This window comes from Molossus molossus, unplaced genomic scaffold (genome assembly GCF_014108415.1).
Source record: "Molossus molossus isolate mMolMol1 unplaced genomic scaffold, mMolMol1.p scaffold_m16_p_1, whole genome shotgun sequence".
NCBI lineage: Eukaryota > Metazoa > Chordata > Mammalia > Chiroptera > Molossidae > Molossus > Molossus molossus.
Window position 1 is genome coordinate 212,004,985 of NW_023425344.1, and position 20,209 is coordinate 212,025,193.

Sequence of the window (20,209 nt, forward strand, 5' to 3'; positions counted from 1 at the left end):
TCAACCTCTAGTCCTTGCCTCCCTTCTCATTGGTCTCATTCCGTAATGATTTCTTGGTCTGGGAGGGGGAGGGGGACACAGGGAGCTGTGGCTCAGGGAGTGGTGCAAAGGAGAGTCTTGCATGCGAGTCGGACAAGTGGCGGCCCGATGGATGCTGGAAACCAGATTGCTTTCTGCATTTCTGAAAGTTCCTTGGGACTAAATGGAATTAACATGAAATGACCTTCAATTCCAAGTGGAGTCAGAAACCTTACTTCTTTTTAGTGAAATTGGATACACTTTTAGGGGAAAATGTTCTTATTCTTGAGCACTAACTGATTCTCTTTTTATGAAAATGATTATAAATTCCAGAAGTGAAACAATACATTGATTTTTTTTCAACTCACAATGAGCTCCTTTTTTTGCAGAGGATAGTGTTCACTTTTCAAATATAAGCATGCTCTTGGAAAATATAAGTTTGAATATTTTGAAGCACTAAATATAGATTGTGTGATGGGGAAGGAATGGGGCAGAAAATAAGCCCAGTCTTATTAAAACTGAAATAATATGTTGCTATTTTAATGTTTTTTTAATCCTTTTATTTAGCATTTGTGACCAAAAGACCAACTATGTGATTGATAAATTTGCAAAGAACCTTCTAGCCTCTATGCCTCATGACGCAATTATCTTACTCAGAGGAGATTTGCCAGGAAATTCTCTCCGTTACATGCATTATTGTGAGGGACTGAGGCCAGACATTTCGTTGGTGGATCAGGAAGTAAGTATATGGAAAATATACTTAGAATAAAATAATTATAATCATTTTTAAAACGTTTTAAAAAAAATTTATTTCACGGTGTGTGGGTACGGTTATCCTGATCACTCTTAGGTAGAATACATACCACATTCTTTTGTTTAACTAGTGGTATAAATGATATGAGTTGTCTCTTCATTATTTAAACTGAATGTTTTAAAAATGTGTTTCATGTTAGACTCAAATAATATCCTAGGTCTCTAGTTCACATGACAAACATGAAAACATTGTATAGTAAATTTATTTTAAAATTGTCCTTTTACATTCAAATTAACATTGCCCACTGGTCCAATGATTAAAATAAATTAGGTTCAATATAAAATGTTATACTTCAGGTAAGTAAACATTTCACTCAAAATAAAAATTATTAACCACAATTCTGCCATAGAATTTTTGTGTAAACTTTGTTGATCATATGAAAAATATATGGATGGGAAGGACTTATGAAAATTTTGAAATCTATTAAAACAATCTTCTGGAACTAAAGAAATATATTTGAACTATAAGATTTATTATTTAAACCATAGATACTTAAAAGGGAACAGAATGATCTCTGGTATTTTTAGAGTGGTCATCAGGAAAAGAGAAATTCTTTTTTTTTTTTTTTTTTTTTTATCCTCATTTGAGGACTTTTTCCATTTTTTTTGTACAGACAGAGTGGGAGGGAGAGAGAGGAAGAGAGAGAGAGGGAAACATCGATGTGAAAGGGATACATCGAGTGGCTGCCACCCGCACGACCAACCAGGGCCGGGGACAAACTGCAACCGAGGTACATGCCCTTAGCGGGAACCGAACCCGGGTCTCTCCGGACCGCAGGTGGATGCTCTAACCGCTGAGCCAAACAGGCCAGGGCGAAAAGAGAAATTCTTAATCTTAAAATAATATTATGATTAGTTTGGTTAAGAAAATTATTAAGCACAATACTTATTTAATAAATATTTTTGAATTAATGAATAACAAACTTTTTTGGAGAAAACTTTATAAACAGATTTGCAAATATAGGAAAATTTACAAATTACATTTTTATAAACAGTTTGCATTTATATCTAGTATACTGATTAATTTGATTTTCAGTCTAGCTTCTGACAAGAGCTAGGTTATTTGTTGGTAATATGGTATTACAGTGTGGTTTTGGGCCCTGGCCGGTTTGGCTTAGCGGTTGGAGCATCAGCCTGCGGACCAGACAGTCCCTGGGTTCAGTTCCAGCTAGAGGCACATACCAAAAGAAAAATAAATAAATACTGTTTGGGATGGCAGCTACTATAGTTGAGAAGCATGGATTTCAGCGTTTATTGGACCTAAATTCAAGTCCTCATTGTGTCACTTCCTGAATATATGACTTGGAGCTAATGATTTTTCTTCTCAGAGCCTCTGTTTCCTCATTTATAAAATGGGAACAAATGATTGTCATATAAATATAGAATGCTTTTGAATGTAAGAAGCAAAACACCTGATTAAGAGTAACTTAAACTATGGAGTTTTTAATTTTAACAAGTAATCTGGAGATAGTTGGTTTTAGGTTATTATAAGCAGTTCAGTGATGTCCGGGTTCTGGGGCAGCTTTTCTGCAGCTATCTTGAACTTACGGTTGCCCTCTTCCAAACTTCACATCATGAAACCAAGCCACGCACTCCTTCTGGTGCCTGCCTCTCCTCTCTCTCTTGGGAGTAACATGTAGCCCAGAAGCCCCTAGTGGACCTCCACTGGGCTGCACTAACCAGTATTGAGTCATATGCCCACTTCCAGCCTATTCACTAGCAAAGGGGAATGACTAGACCCACGCATATTGCTGCCCTGGTTACCTGATCAAAGTCAGGATTGTGTTAGTGAGAAAAGAAAAAAAAGGTATTAGCTGCTGAGTGGGCCAACAGCAGTATCGGATGTAATTATTCTCACATAGTAAGTTTATTCATGAGAATTAAATGATAAACAGTGTCATAGCACCATGGGTATTTAATTAATGTTAATATCCCCAAGAACTGAAACTACTAGGTAATAAAATCAAATTCAGTAAGTATTTTGTGAATATTTGCAATATATACTTACATTAAAATTAGTCAGTTCTAATTAAATGACTTGTATAAAGCAAGTAAAACATAAGCATAATTACTCAAATGATAATATCCAAACTTTAACAAAGCTTTGAAAGTGTAAGTAGGAGACTTTAAGAAAAAAGAAAAGCTATACAAATAAAAGTATAGATAAGTATGTATTAACTATAGACTTCAGAAAAGTGACTTTTTCTGATATTAGTGATTCATTTTAAATGTCAGGATATATAATGAATTTGGAGATACTAATAAACTCAGATAATTTAGCCAAAAAGGTTTTTATCTTTGAAGCCTAGATTATCATATGATCGAGCTTCTCCAGGGCAGAGATTATGTCTTCTTCATTATAGGTGAGCAGTACTTTTTTTTGACTGAATGAATGAATGAATGGAGTAATGACATATTTATTTTGCCTAGATTGTCTAGCCTGGTCATCAAAGACATTTCAACTTCAGCAGACATAACTTGAGAACTGTTCTATGCCAGGCAATGCTAGGTGCAGAGGGCAAAGATGAGAAGATACAGTCCCTGCCCTCTAGGTGTTCACAGTCTAGCGAGGAGTAGGCTAAGAGCGATACTAGAGGTCGGTACGGAGCTACAGGAGCATATCATTCTGCTGTGCAAACCGGGGAGGGTATCTTAGAGGAAGTGCTATTTCAGCTGGTTTTGAATGCTGAGTACACATTTTCTCTAGGTATAAGAATGGGGGAAAGTCATTCTGAATAGTCCGTCAAATGCATGGAGGTAAAATGAAAGTAGATGCTGACCTTACCCACGACAGTCACAACTTAAGACATGAAATCCAAGGTTTAAGTCATTACAAGAGTGGTCAGTGCCACATACCTTGGTTGTGCTTGTATGTAATTTTTAATTATATTTGTATTTGATGAGTATATCCACATTTTTTTTTGCTGTGCTTGCTAAATTTCATGTTTGTTAATAAAAGCATCATATGTTCTTCTTCTGGCAGATGATGACTTATGAGTGGTACTTACCCAAGATAGCAAAGCATTTACCAGGAATCAACTTCCCTGGGAACCGATGGAATCCTGTGGAAGGAATATTACCTAGTGGAATGGTCACATTTAATCTTTATCATTTTCTTGAAATAAACAAACAGTAAGCATTTTTTTCATATAATAGTTTTTCCAAAATCTTAAGCCGTTCTAAAATTGTTTATGTGGCAGCTGTGCTTCATCCAAAAGACCGATTTTCTACACCTATTTTCCAGCCACCGATGAGATTATCTTTGTAATTAAATTGAATATCTGTGCATAAACGAGGCCAGGCAGAAATAAATGGTATTGTTTTGGGGAAAGGAAAAATAAAGACAGATTAGCAAGAAGAGCAAATAAGATCTTAGTACAATTCAGAGAAGTTGGAGATGTGCCTGCCTACTTAAAATCATTGCAGGTGGATCGTAAGCAATTATAGTTCCCCGATCAACATGTGGCCCCTTTTAAGTGTAAAGGAAATGGTTTCCAGGAATAATTACTATATAAAAATAGCTTAAGGATTCTTTTTTAAAAGATAAGGCATTTTTATAAATAAGAAAAACACCTACAGTTATATTGGCTGAGATAACATATGAGAATTGTGAATTCTGTACTTGAGCACATAAAATTATTTATAGTTAAGATCAAGAATAAGGAACTCCTCCAACAGTATAGTTTTGAATATTTATCCTGTCCATGAAATGCTTGGGGATTATCCAGAGTGTGAAGAAGAAAAACTTGTTTTATAATTTCTATTCTCTTCTAAAGGGGACTTCAGAAATTCTTTGTAAATTGCAAAGTTAAATTATCCCTTACTAAGAACATAATAATATGTTTTTGGGTTCAGAGCCTGAAGTTTACTGTGGCTCATGAAGTAATATGGAGGTAATGGGTATACACATGCTGTGAGAGTAACATTTAATTGTTCTATTTTGGAATAAAATGCTAAGAACCATTAACATCCCCAAATAGGCATTTTGTGTGCGTGTGTGCATTGTATTTATTGAACATTTATTGAATCTAGCATGTTCCAGCTTATATTATTAGGCCCTGGAATATAATGAAACTCAGTTCCAAATTTAAGTAGACCACAACCCAGTTGTATATATACATAGATATGAACACAACTGGCCATAATATGATGGCATAAGCTCTATACTAGCAAAGCTTTGTCAAGTGTGAGACACAGTAAATGTTCCGTATGTGTCCACTGAATGGATGATTTAACTGACAGCATAAGCCAAGTGTTCTGGGCGCATCGTTGAGGAAGCAATTAATTCTACCTTGGGGCATTCATGCAATGTTTATTTAATAAATGCTGGGTGTGCAGAGTGCCCAGACAACTATACTGTCCAAAAAACTATACTGGCCACAGCTACGTGGACATGATCCCTGCTATACAGTCTTTTCTGATATGGTTTCAAATGGTATCTTAACTATGAAACAGATAAATTATAGTATCACCTGGTAATAATGGTGATAATGTTATTATGTACAAAATGTTGGAGATCTAAAAGCTAAGTAGAAATTTGTCGAGTGGGTGGAAGAAGGCTGATTTCAAGGGAATTGCATGTGCAGAGTCATGAAAAGGACCCGCTGAGCTCCAGGGAAACGGGGGTGGCCCAGTGTGATTAGAACTCAGGGCTTAGAGGACTCGGTGAGAAGATGGGTGTGGAGGGAAGGTGGGGCCCAGGTCACAAAGGGATTTATTCTATAGGCATGGATGACGCATTTTCTCACTATGGAAATATCCTATGCACCTTGTGCAAACTCTAGACGATACAAACAAGTATAAAGACGATCAGTATTATCTGTCTTTCAGGGACAACCACTGTTAACACTTTAGGAAGTTTTTGGGATTCTATTAGTTTTTAACAGAAATTTTTATTTATATACACACATATGTACACTTGCATAATATATTTCACATGGCTGGGATAATATTAAGTTTCCTGTCAATTAATTTTGTACCTAATATCTTATTATGAGCATTTCCCCATGCACTCAATAAAAGGTCTTCGTTAACATCATTTCTTGGCTGTATAGTATTCTCATATAGACTCATGATGACTTAGCAAGTATTTTATTGTTGGACATTGTTGTTGTTTCCAGACTTTTGCTATTGTAATCTAGCATGGTGATGACTATTCTGGCCCCTAGATTTTTAAATTTTTTTTTTTTTTTTTTTTATCCTCACCCGAGGACATTTTTCCATTTTTTGTTCAGGTAGAGTGGGAGGGAGAGAGAGGAACAGAGAGAGAGAGAGAAACATCAATGTGAAAGGAACACATCGAGTGGCTGCCACCCGCACAACCGACCAGGGCCGGGGACAAACTGCAACCGAGGTACGCGCCCTTAGCGGGAACTGAACCCGGGTCTCTCAGGACCGCAGGCCGACACTCTAACCACTGAACCAAACCGGCCAGGGCTAGATTTTTAATATTTTTGACTAACCAAGGCCACAGGATAAATATTGTTCATTGGTATCAGTTTTTAAATGAAGTTTTTAGTTTAAAATGTAATATGTGTTTATTACAGAATAATAAATCACTTTTTAAGAACTAGAAAAGTATGATATTCAGAAATAAAGAATATATTAAAAAAGCATATTTTTTACAAAGTTGAAATTACAATATGGAAGAATCCTATTTTTTCATTGAATATCATAAAACTATTTTCTTAATATTTTTACAAAACCTTTAAAATGTTTTTGGTAGGCACATGTGCTGTAATTTAAAAATAATAGGGGAGTCGAACTATTAGTAGATACTTAATATGATATCTTAATTTTTAACAATCATAAAATTATGAATTACAACCTCTCCCTCGCTCTCTAAAAAAAAAATCAATAAAAAATGTATTTGAAAAATGCCTTTGTGTATATAGTTTTCTTGTGGAGGAGGTGGAAATTTGAATTAAGGTAAATTCTCAGAAGTAAAATTATTAAGTCAGAAGAACAATTAAAAGGCACCTGATAGAGATCTTTTTCCCCAAAGCATTGGACCATTGGCATTAAATGAAAGCTCTCTAAATTGGTACTTTTTAATAGGAATAAAGCTTCCCTGGCCAGTTTGGCTCAGTGGTTTAAGCGTTGGCCCGTGGACCAGAGAGTCCCGGGTTTGGTTCCCGCTAAGGGCATGTTCCTCAGTTGCAGTTTGTCCCCAGCCCTGGTTGGGGTTGTTCGGGTGGCAACCAGTCGATGTGTCTCTCTCACATCGATGTTTCTCTCTCCCTCCTGCTCTGTCTGAAGATAAATGCAAAAATGTCTTCGGATGAGGATAAAAAATTAATTTAAAAAAATAAAAGGAAGAAAGCTAATATTTATTGAACACCTATTATTTTGTTTTAAATTGGAAAATGTGCCCTTCTTTTTGGTGTACAGGTCTATGAATTTTAACATGTGTATACATTTGTGTAACCCTGGCAACAATCAGGACACAGAACAGATCCATGACCCCCCAAACCACTAACCTTTGCAACCACTGATCTGTTTTCCATTACTACAGTTTTTCCTTCTTCCAGAATGTCATATAAATGAACTCAGATGTAACCTTTTGATACTGGCATATTTCATTTAGCATAATTAAGATCCATCTAAGTTTTTGTGTATATCAGTAGTTTATTCCTTTACATTGTTGAGTAGTATTCCATTGTATGGCTATACTACCATTCATTCATCAGTTCATCTGCTGAAGGACATTTGGGTTGTTTCCAGTTTGGGGCATTTGTGAAGAGAGCTGCTATAAACATTTATGCACAGGTTTGTGTGTGAATATGTTTTCATGCCTTGGGGTGGGATTATTGGGTTGTTTATTTTCTTATCATTGAGTTTTAGGAGTTCTTTAAATATTCTAGATACAAATAAATCCTTTGTCAAATGTGTGATTCGTAAATACTTTCTCTCAGTTTGTAGCTTGCCTTTTTATTCTCCAAATGTATTTTGCAGATAAAAGTTTTTCATTTAGATCAATCTAATTAATCGTGTTTTTTCTTTTATGGATCATACTTTTTGGTATCATATCTAAGATTCTCTTTTCCTAATGTCAGATTACAAAGCTTTCCTCATGTTTTCTTCTAAGAGTTTTATAGTTTTAGATTTCAGATCAATGATCCATTTTGAGTTAATTTTTTGTAATGTGGAGAGATTAGGACAACATGGTTTTTGTTTTGTTTTTTGCATACGAATGTTGAATTGTCTTAATATTATTTGTTGAAAACATTATTCTTTCTTCATTGAATTACATTTGTACCTTTCTCTGTGTTTACCAAAAAAAAAAAAAAAAATCCTTCTGGGGTTTTTTATTGGTTTTAATTTGATTAATATTTTCATGTTGTATATTTTTTATCTTTTTGCTTTTAATCACTGTCATATTTAAAGTGTTTTTATAAATTTATCTTTATTGTTGAAAATATTACAGATATCCCTCATTGACACCCTCCTCCCCATTCCCGCCTCCCCCCACCTCACTATTGTCTGTGTCAATTGGTTATGCATATATGCATATCAGTTCTTTGGTTTATTTCTTCCTACCCCCCTAAAATGGTTTCTTGTAGATAGCATATACTTGGGGTCTTAATTTATTATTCATTCTGATAATGTCTACTTTTCATTGAAGTATTTAGACCATTTGTATTTAGTCTAAATATTGATGTTTAGATGTATGTCTTCTGCTTATTATTTACTTTTTATTTGTTCCCTCTGTTTTTTATTCCACTGTTTGCCCTTTCCTGCCTTTCTTTAAAGACAATTTTATTGTTTTAGTATTCCATTTTAAATTATTTATTGGGATTTTTACTGTGTCTCTTAGTACATTATTTTTCGTGATTGCTCTTGGGATTACAGTATACATACTTAACTTTTCACAGTCTGTTTAGGATTACATTTTAGTACCTCAGGTGGAATATAGAAAACTCACTCTCATATAAGTCTCTTGAACCATCCCACTTTTGATTGTGTTGTCATATGTGTATCAGACAGGTGATCATTTTTATTTTCAACTGTCATACATATATTTTTTAAATTTAAGATAAAAATAGTTTAAAAGATTAATACAGATCTTTGCCATATGTGTTGCTCTCCCTTCATTCCTGATATTCTGAGTTTCCCTCTTGATTATTTCCCCTCCATCTGAAGATAATTCTGTAGGATTTCTTCTAGAGCAAGACTATTAGCAGTGAATTTTCTTAGTTTTCCTTCATCTGAAAATGTATTTTACCTTAATTTTTATGGATATTTCTAGATATGGAATGATGGGTTGATAACCCCCCACCTCTACCTCCCCCATTACTTTAAAAATGTTGTTTTACATACTTTTGACCTACATGATTTCTGTTGAGAAATCCAGAGTCATTCATATCCTTGTTTTCCTCTGTGAAATGTGTTGTTTTTCTCTGGCTGCTTTCAAGGTTATGTGTCTTTAATTTTTAGGAGTTTAACTATGGGCATGGATTTCTTTGAGTTTAACTTGTTTGGAGTTCACTGAGTTTCTTGTATCTGTAAAGTGTGTCTTTTCCAAAAATTGGGAGCTTTTCAGATATTATTTTTAAAAACATTTTTTCCTCTTTGGGGATCTGATGACATGAATGCTATTGTCCCACAGGTGGTTTTTTATAACGTTGCAAACAGATATGTTTTATTATTTATGTCTGTTTGCTTCTCCCCAGTCCCCCAAATAGTTTTTCACACTGGTATCAATTTCAAGCAGTCTGTTTGGAAAAGGTTTAAATAAACCACAATGTTTGCAACTGGCTTATTGGTGACTAGGAGTCAAAAATGACCCTTCATGAGTTATATGTATTTAACATTTAGAACTTTAAGGTAGAAATATATGATATATATTTTTTCTCTTTTGCACAGAAAAGAAACATTTGTTTGCATAGGAATTCATGAAGGTGACCCCACCTGGAAAAAGAACTATTCACTTTGGCCATGGGGTTCTTGTGACAAATTAGTCCCTTCAGAGATTGTGTTCCACCCTGAAGAATGGATTAAACTTACAAGAAATATCTATAACTGGACTGAAGAATATGGACGGTATGAACAGCAATTATATTTTTCAGCAGAGTATAGCAATTTGTGTGCCTAAAAACGCTAAATGTTGAGATGCTTTTAAATTTTTGGATATTTTTATTAGTTATTAATATTTTCATTTGCTGCCCAGACTATCCTAATAGAGAAGGAGAACACGTATTTCTTGTCCCCGTGTTGGAAGAACAACCGGGCAGTGGATGGGAAAGGGAGGCTGTGGTTGAGTGGACACAGCAGTTGAAACTTCCACTTCCATGTCCTGGGATGCATGTTGTCCACCAGCCTGTATCTCAGGCCCCTAAGGAAGAAGAGATTCACGAACTGCAGAGCTTTAAAAGTCACTCTGTTGCTCATGAAAGTTTTCACATTGTACACTTGTCCTATTTTTCTTCATGAGTGTCAACTAACTTGTCTTAGGGAAGACAGGGACTTGAGGAACTTGGTCTTCTCAGTTGTTTGCCATCAGCCTGGTTATGTTGTTCTGGGCATGATTAGTCCTCCCTGAAGCAACTTTCTCCCATTAGGAAAATGAGTCACCCTCTGAAGAAAGGTGCCTCTATTGTCTACATTTAGAAATACGAACTATTCACAGATTAGATCATTATTGCCTGTAATTCAAGGACAGTGGACAAGATCATGTGAAAATGCTATAAAGGTTTTTTCATCAAACTGAGCAAATGGACCACACTGCTGTGCACCAGCCAGAGATGGTTGGTAGGTCTCCATTGGAGCACTCTGAGACCATCATCGGGAGAAGTTAGGAAATAACCTATTCTGTAAACAGCTGATGACGGTACAAGTACACAGCATAACTCATTATCTTCATTCTGTCAGAATATATACATAAGAGAAATTTTAATTAAGAGAAAGAAAAAAACCTCAGTAAATGATGTAGCCTGAGTTCTGTGAGCAGCATCGAGCTCCAGCAATGGTTTAGCAAAGCCAGGGGTCCCCTCTCTTTAGGCCCCTTGCTTCCCAGCTCATGGGCTCCCAGCTGTGTCCATAGAGTGACAGAGGCCTCAGCCCTGCCCCTTTGCCCTTCTGACAGTTCTTAGAACAGCTGGCTCCCCAAATGCCTCCAGCTGCTTCCCACCAATCCTTTGTTTGCTCCCATGAGGCACTGGGGCTCATTATGCAGATTAAGAACACATTTACCAAAATTTCCAATTACTAACAATCCAACGCTTCTAGGAGAGTAAGTTTTTTCTTTCGGTCTCTATCAGTACTTCAAGATTCAGTCTATTTTATTTGCCTTGTAAGATTGTAAAACAAAGATTACACGTCCATAGCAATCCATGTAGCTGGCAGAAAAATGTTACTGTTTTCTTGTAACTGCAGGTTTGATCCATCTTCTTGGGAATCCGTGGCCAATGAAGAGATGTGGCAAGCAAGGTGACTAAGCTGAGCTTTTGTGTTTGTGGTCCGTTGTTAATATTGCCAAGAGGTAGTAGCCTGTGGCACTTTTCATTTATGGAATAGGGGTGGATGGTGATGATAAAAATGACATTTATGCGCAATCATTTTGTTTGAGACAGTGTACTAATGAATAATCTCATTTCATCCTGATTACAACCGATCTAGAGGTCATTATCATCTCCACTTTACAAAAGACCAAACTGGAGGTAGAGAGGTTACTTGTCCAAGGCCACAGAGCTGCGAGTGACGGAGTCTGACTCTGGAGCACTCGTAACTCCTGTCCTCTCCGGCCGAAGAGTGACCTTACTGAGGAGAAGTCGATGATGACCTGCCTCCATGTGTAATGTGCTAGTTAATTGCTCAAGCACGTACTGAGCCCTTCTCGGGGCCCGGCAGGTGCCAGGCATGGAGACTACACAGATGAATACAACACAGTCCCGACCCTCGGGCTGCTCACAGGCTGATGGCGCGGTCAGGCGTGTTAAGAGAGATTTGAGTGTTACTGTGCCAGATGCTATACTTCTCTGTCGTTCCTGTGTGAAACACTTCATGGTGACTCTCTCGGTACCTGTCATTTTAAAGTATTCAAAATACCTAATGCTAACAGACTTTGGCCCAAATATTAATGCAAAAGTTCTAAATGATACCGATGGGGGTACCACGTACATATGATGTACTTTCTGCAGCAAAGGAAGGAAGCCCACTCCGGGCCAGGGACTGGTTTGCATTGAGACTTGACTTACAGTGTATAAAGGGTTTTATATAAGTTTAAAGAGGTATTTTTTTGAATTGTCAAAAAATACCGCTCCAAAATAACAATTATAATAACAGACATACGATAGTTGATGCATTAGTGTTTTTGAAAAGGTCAGAAAATGGCGTATTTCAAGTGATCAGCCGAGTCACAGAGACACACTGGCTTTGAAGAGCTGAACAAAGATATACCATATGTCTGCACAGTTCTCTGTGCTTGAATGCGGGAAGGCTGGGGGAGCAGTCACATAAAAGAAGAAAGCAGGTTATTATTCGGGCGGGTATTGATTTAATTGGTGTGCTGAATACAATTTGGAAGAGTTCACATGGTCAGAGTGCAGCCACCTCTGAGGAGCTGGTCACACACGGCGTGAGCCATGCGCCGGGCACCTTCGGGGATGCGCTGACACACTCGCGGGTCTCCCCGCCCCCAGCCGCTCTCGCATCACGGTGCTTCTGGAGGGAAACGCCGGATGGTGGTGGTGGTGGACGCGGCTTTTTTCTGAAAGATTTGGCAATCAGTGTGAAAGCAGCGCCTTGCAAGTAGGGGGAGAGGGGAATATTTTGGTTCAGAGTAAATGTCTGAAGATAAGAGAAGTAAAAACAATGCAGTAAAGGGTTTTGTAGGTTCCTTATTGATGGAAAAGTCTGGCAGCTTTGAACTTAAAATTGACAGCATGATTTTAATGAAGTGCCCCCCCTTCCAGGATGAAAACACCGTTCTTCATCTTTAACCTGGCAGAGACCATGAAGATGCCTCCCAGCGTGAAAGCTCAGCTCTACACTCACGCACATGACGTATGTCCTGCTTTTATATGTACCAGTACGTTTGGTGGGAGGGTGGAGAGGACTGGGATGGAGAGAGTGTATCACAGGAGTGTTTTTACTTTTTTGTTCCAGCTTTATTTTCTGTTATAAAGCAGTGTAAATGGAAAAGGACTCATGTGTATCACAAATAACGTCTAAAGTACATTGGCAAAATAATGGTCCCCCTAAAGATATCTGTGTCCTGACCTCCAGAGCCTGTGACTGTGACCTTCCGTGGCAGAGGGGACTTGGCAGGGGTGGTTAAGGATCCTGAGGAGGGAGATTATCCCGGATCACGTCCAGGGGGCCCGGTGCAATCACAAGGATCCTTACGAAGAAGGCAAGAGGGCCAGAGTGGGAGAAGGAGATGTGACAATGCGAGCAGAGGTCAGAGGGGAGATTGGAAGATGCTGTGCAGGTGGCCTGGGTGATGGAGGAAGGGCCACATTCAGGGCGTCCAGGCAGCTTCTGGAAGCTGGACAGGGCAAAGAACCCGATTCTAGAGCCTCAGAAAGAACACAGCCCTGCTGATCTTACAAAAACCTCGCTTTTATGACTTTCTACCTCTGGAAGTGTAAAATAATAAATTCGTATTGTTTTATGCCACTATATTTGTGGTGATTTATTACGATAGTAATGGGAAACTAATGCAATGGCTTTATTTTAAAGAAGTTCTGACAAGTTGTCCTCCAGGGCCGAAGTCATCCCTGCTCCTCAGGCCATGGCTGGTTGAGATTTCATGAGAAGGATAAGGTCTTGGAGAGTAGCTTTGTCGTCTAACTGTGGTCCCAGGAAGCCAAACGAACTCTAAGACCAGCCACCTGGCGGCTCTTCCTTGGGAGAGGGGAGCACGGAGCAGTCTCGCCTGCACACTGTTCTAACACGCCCCCGCTTTCCAGCGATTTCTAGCACGGGCTCTTAAGACACCTTCCGGATGGTCATGCAGCCTGCTGTGTGGGAAACAGATATGCGGACATGGGCCAGTGCGGCCGGAGCCCGGGAGCTTACGTATGAGCAGCTGAGGTGTTCCTGCTGCGGCTGGACGCTGTGGGGCTGCGCCGCCAGGGCACTTGTTCGGTGCTGGGTTAGAATAGCGTGGTGTCCGATCATATGACTAATTTTACTTCTGGTTCTTGTGATCACGGGTTCACTGTTCATGCACTCAGACCATTTCCTGAGCAGCCAGTCTGTACCAGGTATTGTGGTGGAGACGATCAGGCATTGTCCCTGCTCTCGAGGTGGAGGCAGAGAGGGCGACCGAAGATAAAGGCCTCAGTTCACTCTGTAAGTGATGCGCGAGTGTGCAGGAGCGCCGTGGGGGCAGAGGGCTGAGCGCGAGGACACCCTCAGCAGGGGATGGTGGGAGGAAGGGACAGGAGGCTTCCAGAGGAGGTGTCCCTGGAGTTTCATTCTGGAAGGTCAGACGGAGGGCAGAGGAGTGCGAGAGGAAGGGAGGACATTCCCTAAGGCAGGAACCACGGGGACAATGGCAGAACCCTTGAGGTGCCCACCCCAGGACAGCGAGGGACAGGTTATAGGAGGCAGCATGCTGGAGTTCTGCCTGGCAGCCGGGAGGTCCAGGTTCAAGGCTCGCTGCGCCACTGATTGTCAACTGTAAGTCAGTTTACCTTCCAGCCTCGTGTTTTTTCTTTAAAAAAAAAATAGTGGGCTTTAAACCATGTAGATTCTTTCTCATATTCTGGTCATGTCACATCCTGTTCATCTATAATATCCTGTGATTCTGTGAAAACCAAGTAGGGTTTAGTTGGGAGAAATCCGAGGCTTACTAATATTTCATCTTCTCATCAGCAGTGTGTTCCGTGGTCGGTTGTTAGGCTACTGCTGAAGCTCGTTCATGGACTGACTGCCCATTTGGGCCTGTAACCTTGACTCTTTCCGGTGAAACAAAGTCCTGAGCACAGTCTGTAGGTATCTCCTTAGCATATGTCTCCAGATGTGTGACATTGTTTGAAAGACAAATGAGACCAAATACTTGATGGGTCAACACAAATCCAACCCCCAGTACTGGTCGTTCAAACATATTCTTTTTAGGTGTAAAATATATTTTTGTTATGATTTACATTATCCTGTTCAATAGCTTATACAGAACATTAAGCTCAGGGGACATTAAATTCAATTCTGGTGGGGGAGCACAGAGTATCCCTATTATCTTTAGGAACACATTTGATAAATTGAAGATTTCCCCAATAAACAGAACAAGTCAACCAGTCACAGTGACACGTAGACAGAGGAGGAAATACAGTTCTGCATGATGAGAAATTCTATGTGATCTTAGGATACAGCATGTGGCTGAGTGCACATCCAGAATACGCTGGTGCTCCAAGGCAGTGTTCTGGAAGAGGGAGGTATGGTTATTCTGATACCTGAAGACTTAGCAGGGGTGTCAGAAGTGATCCTCATTCTCTTGAGCCACTGGGGACATGCTCACTGAGGTGCTGGCCTCGGTTTTGAACTCCAAAACCTTAGTAGAATTTTGAAAATTTGGGGAAGTAAAGAACGGGAACAGTTCCTGAGCACCTGCTCTGTGCTGGGTAGCACGTCCCTCATCAGAGGGAGGCTCAGGAAGAAAAGCAACAGGTAGAGAGAAAAAAAGACTATGGGGCCCGGCCGGTGTGGTTCAGTGGATTGAGCATCATCCCATGGACTGAAAGATCCTGGTTCAGCTCCTGGTCAGGGCACATACCAGGGTTGTGGGCTCGATCTCCAGTAGGGGGCGTGCAGGAGGCAGCCAATTGATGTTTCTATCTCTCTCTTTCCCTTCCTCTTGTTCTTAAAAAAAAAAATCAATAAAAACATTTTTTTTTTTTTTTATCCTCACCCAAGGATATTTTTCCATTTTTTGTACAGATAGAGTGGGAGGGAGAGAGAGGAAGGGTGAGAGAGAGAGAAACATCGACGTGAAGGGACACATCGAGTGGCTGCCACCCACACGACCAACCAGGGCCGGGGACAAACTGCAACCGAAGTATGTGCCCTTAGCGAGAACCGAACCCGGGTCTCTCTGGACCGCAGGCCGACGCTCTAACCACTGAGCAAAACTGGCCAGGGCTAAAAACATATTTTTAAAAAAAGACTATGTGATGCGCGAGTGTGCAGGAGCGCCGTGGGGGCAGAGGGCTGAGGGCGAGGACACCCTCAGCAGGGGATGGTGGGAGGAAGGGACAGGAGGCTTCCAGAGGAGGTGTCCCTGGAGTTTCATTCTGGAACTCTGGGAGAGATGGAAAAACGATCTTTTACCAAGTGAACGAAAGGGTGTGGGGCTGGCCCTGGCTGGGTAGCTCAGTTGTTTAGAGTGTTGTCCTGATACACCAAGATTGCAGGTCCAATCCCCAGTCAGGGCATATACAGGAATCAGCCAATGAGTGCATAAATAAGTGGACCAGCAAATCTCTCTCTCTCAAATCAGTGTATTTAAAAAATTAAAACTGAAATTTAAAAAGAGAGTGGGGCAGCTAACTTCCTAGCTTTGCTGTATTTAAAAGTATATTCATGAAAGTGCAAGATGACTTTTCTGTTTTGTGGAGTGAAGAAAACTTAGGGGGAAAATTGCTTTAAATGGCAGCTTAAAGACTGAAGACTTTTTTTTTTTTTAAATTACAACCCTTTATTGAATACATATCATATGCCAGTTTCGTGCTACTTTGTTGTATCATGGGGTTTGCACTAAGCACCTTACCTCTACAAATAATGTGAGGGTCAGAGGGTTTGAATTTCAGATCTTTCAGAAAAAGTATTTTCTCAGAACCAGTGAAATGATTCATATACCTAAATTTTTAATGTTGGGAGATGAGCTTCCAGTTGCATTTGGTAAGAATACTTATTATATAATATACTGATTTAACTCCAAAAACTTTGAATTCATATTACAACTCTAAGGAGTCAACAGTTGTTATACAAAGTTAAAATCCTGCTACCTCATTCCACTTCTGCAGGCCCTGAACAAATTGAACATTTAAAATTTCTAGTTGCTCTCTTCCCCTTTTTTCCTCCACTGCTCATATTCTCTTTCTCTCTCTTTCTCATTCTCTTTCCCTCCTTCCTTCCCTCTCTTATTCTTTTTTTTTCTTTTTTTTTTTTATTGATTAATTTTTGTTACAGATGATTCTCCTTTTTTCCCCCACTGATTCCCCCCTCCCCCTCCCCTCCCTGCCCCTTCCCCAGATTGTTGTCCATGTCCACTGTTCATGCATACATGCGTATAAGTTCTGTGGTTCATCCCTCCCCCACCTCCCCACTCCTTAGGGGATTGTCAGTCTGTACCCTGCTTCCGCGTCTCTGGGACTACCCCATTCCTCAAACTGTTATGTTCATTATATTCCACAAATCAGTGAGATCATATGAAATTTGTCTTTCTCTGTTTGGCTTGTTTCACTTAGGATGATACTTTCCAGGTCCCTCCATGTAGTCTCAAAGGATAAGAGATCTTTCTTTCTTACCGCTGCATAGTACTCCATTGTGTATATGTACCACAGCTTTTTGATCCATTCGTCTACTGATGGGCACTTGGGCTGTTTCCAGATCTTAGCTATTGTAAATAGTGCTGCTACAAAGATGGGGGTACATATATTCTTTCTTATTGGTGTTTTATGCTTCTTAGGGTATATTCCTAGAAGTGGGATCACTGGGTCAAATGGAAGATCAATTTTTAATTTTTTGAGGTGACACCATATTGTTGTCCATAGTGGCTGCACCAGTAAGACTGAAGACTATTACATACCAAAATAGCGTATCAACCATGGACTGCGGAACTTTTCATGTGGATGCTATTCAAACATAAGAGATGCATTTGTCTGCTCTGGGATGGGCGTTGGGGAAATAGGGAATGTGCCGGGTCCCTTTCCGATGAGTGATATGGTGAATACAGTGCTAAGTCAAACAGCACTTGTCCCCAGGGACAGCGCTACTGCTGCTTCTGGCGTCTCCTTGTCAACTCAAGTTCCTGTGGGTCCGACTCCGAGTTGACGTCCCCAGAAAGGCTGTGAAATTCCCATATAACCAAGTGTCATCTTCTATGTTGCAGATATGTATCTACTTTTGTGAAATTTTCATGTTTTTCCACCAGAAAACTCTGTGTCAAAAACATTCTAACTCCATTTAATTAATACTGCTTCTGACGTTGAGAAACAAAGTTCCTAATTCCTTTGGGCAAAGTTTTCACTATCAGAATTATAATTATGGGGTACTGTGAAGGTTTTTAATATCTCGCTTTAAGGATAGCCCTTAAATTCTGTTTTTCCCGGCCTGTTCTGTGCTGGATTTGTTTGTCTTAATGTTGCTATTATTATTACTGTTGTTTCCAATGTAGAGAGAAATTCGTGTAAAAATGAGGGACAAAATTTAAATTCCTTCAAGTTCTTTATCCCTGCAGTTTTCTAAAGAAAGCTATTTTTTTTCCCTCCAACAGCTAAATTTAGAGTTTCAACCTTTCTGCCTATTGAGTAAATCGCTTTCCATGAATTAGAACTAAATCCCTCTCCCAGAACATCTTTCTGAAGGAAGAGCATTTGTCCTGACGCCGTGTGTCCTAGGTTCCCTCCGCAACACTGAAAAACCCCAGCAGCAGTTTTAGATGAGGCACATTTGCCTCCTGCCACTGTAATAATTACAGGAACATCCCTGCATTTTCTGCATGGCCTAGCAACGATTAGATTTTTCCTGTAGGCGGCTGGGATGGTTTTTTTTTCCTTGCTTTATTAATTCCTCTGTGTTTTCTGATTTTGGGGGGAAAAAAGTCAAGGGATAGCAATGAAATGCCCACATTTCTGCTGTCTTCCAGCTTTATAAGGAGATCGTCTACTCCCAGAAGGAACACCCAGTGAACTGGCACAAGAACTACGCCATCGCCTGCGAGCGGGTGCTGCGCCTGCGCCGGCGGGAAGGCGGCGCGGACCCCGAGGTCCTGCTGTCGGAAACCATCCGGCACTTCGGCCTCTACGCCCGGAAGGAGCCCAGTGACCCGCAGCTGGCCGATGTGGTCGCTGCTCTAAGGCACCTGAGAAAAGAACTGCAGAGTCTGAGAAGTATGAAAAAAGGCCGAGATAGCGAAATGTGAAGAACCTGCTTGTCATCCTGCTTCCAAAACTTCAAGGTCCAAAACTTTCTCCTCCGAGAAAGGAAACTGAATGAAACATTGAAGACCGAGCTCCTTCCCAGATGGAAGAAACACGGTGCGGCAGTACTTGTCATGGGGTCAGTGACTCAGTTCTGCTGTTTATGCCAACTCTGTGTAGCCCGTGTCCCCAAAGTAGCCTTTCAGTGAGAATCTTTCCAACGCTCTTCCTACTTTCACACCCTTTCGCCTAATGATTTTGCTTGATTAGATTCTACAAGGGATGGACTCTATTCATATACTTAAAATATCAACCATGACTCTTGAAGGGCCCTGCTTTTGGGGGGATCAGTTTTGAAGGTTAAATTCTTTGAACATTAATACCAGACCAAAGACATTTTCTGTTTCCCAAAAGTGACTTTTTTTTTTAAAGAGCAAATCTTACTATGCTGCAAGTCAGAACTGTTTTTTACTTTCACTAGCTGTGGTTGTTATATAATCTCCTGCTTCAAACTAAACACCAACCAGATGATATTTTGAAAAAAGTTGAGCTTCTATTGTCTTAGGCAGTTCTCTGAAAGCGTTGAAAAAGAAAGCTAATTTGTTGTTTGCTTTTTTCAGTTACATAAACAATTGGCCAGTAAAAAGGATTTTGTAGTTCCTTAATTAATTTTATATTTATGTTTCGCTTCTATTTGGGCTCATAAATCTGGGCCTAATAATTAGTAGGCTCCTGCTGCCAAAATGCAAAAAAGAAAAGAAAAAATGGTGGGGATTGGATGGGGAAGTGGTTCAATAAATTTATTTCTGTTACAAGCATCTTTTATACATATTACTAAAGAGAACCTAGTAAGACATGCAAATAATAGTTCTTTATTTTATTATGATAGTTAATTAATAGCAACCTGTTTTAATGAATAAAGTCACTCAGAGTCCTTCAGCACTTCCTAAGTAGAGGCCTGAATCTGTAGGGATTCTTTTCCCCCCAATTGTATAGCTCCTAGACTCCGAGCACTATATAGGCCCCTGTATAGAAATGCTCACTAATGAAGAGGGAGGGCTAGAAGCTTGTCTGCATTCAAAGATCACTGGTGAGTCATTCAGCAAGAAAAGGCCCCTTACCAGGAATAGTCACAGTTCCGTGGCATTGTACTAGCAAAAGGGTCTGATCAAAGGTCTCCTGTGGAGCTTGCATGGTTCCCTTTCATACTACGACCATAATTAAAACCACTAATTCTCTTTTAAAATGCTGCAGGATGCCATGTAGGCATCTGTCTGGAGTGTCCTTTGTGATGT

General features: G+C 39.8%; 1 protein-coding gene across 1 annotated transcript in view; it reads left to right on the plus strand.

Moving 5' to 3' along the window:
• Window positions 1-19,053, plus strand: part of TMEM260 (transmembrane protein 260) — a 58,675-nt gene extending 39,622 nt beyond the window's left edge. Inside the window, exons 10-15 of the mRNA XM_036261786.1 lie at window positions 586-757; window positions 3,815-3,963; window positions 9,697-9,873; window positions 11,206-11,259; window positions 12,744-12,834; window positions 18,641-19,053. Of these exons, the coding sequence (XP_036117679.1) occupies window positions 586-757; window positions 3,815-3,963; window positions 9,697-9,873; window positions 11,206-11,259; window positions 12,744-12,834; window positions 18,641-18,916 (919 nt within the window). The 3' untranslated portion in view covers window positions 18,917-19,053. The remainder of the gene's footprint in view (window positions 1-585; window positions 758-3,814; window positions 3,964-9,696; window positions 9,874-11,205; window positions 11,260-12,743; window positions 12,835-18,640) is intronic.
• Window positions 19,054-20,209: the final 1,156 nt, after the last annotated feature.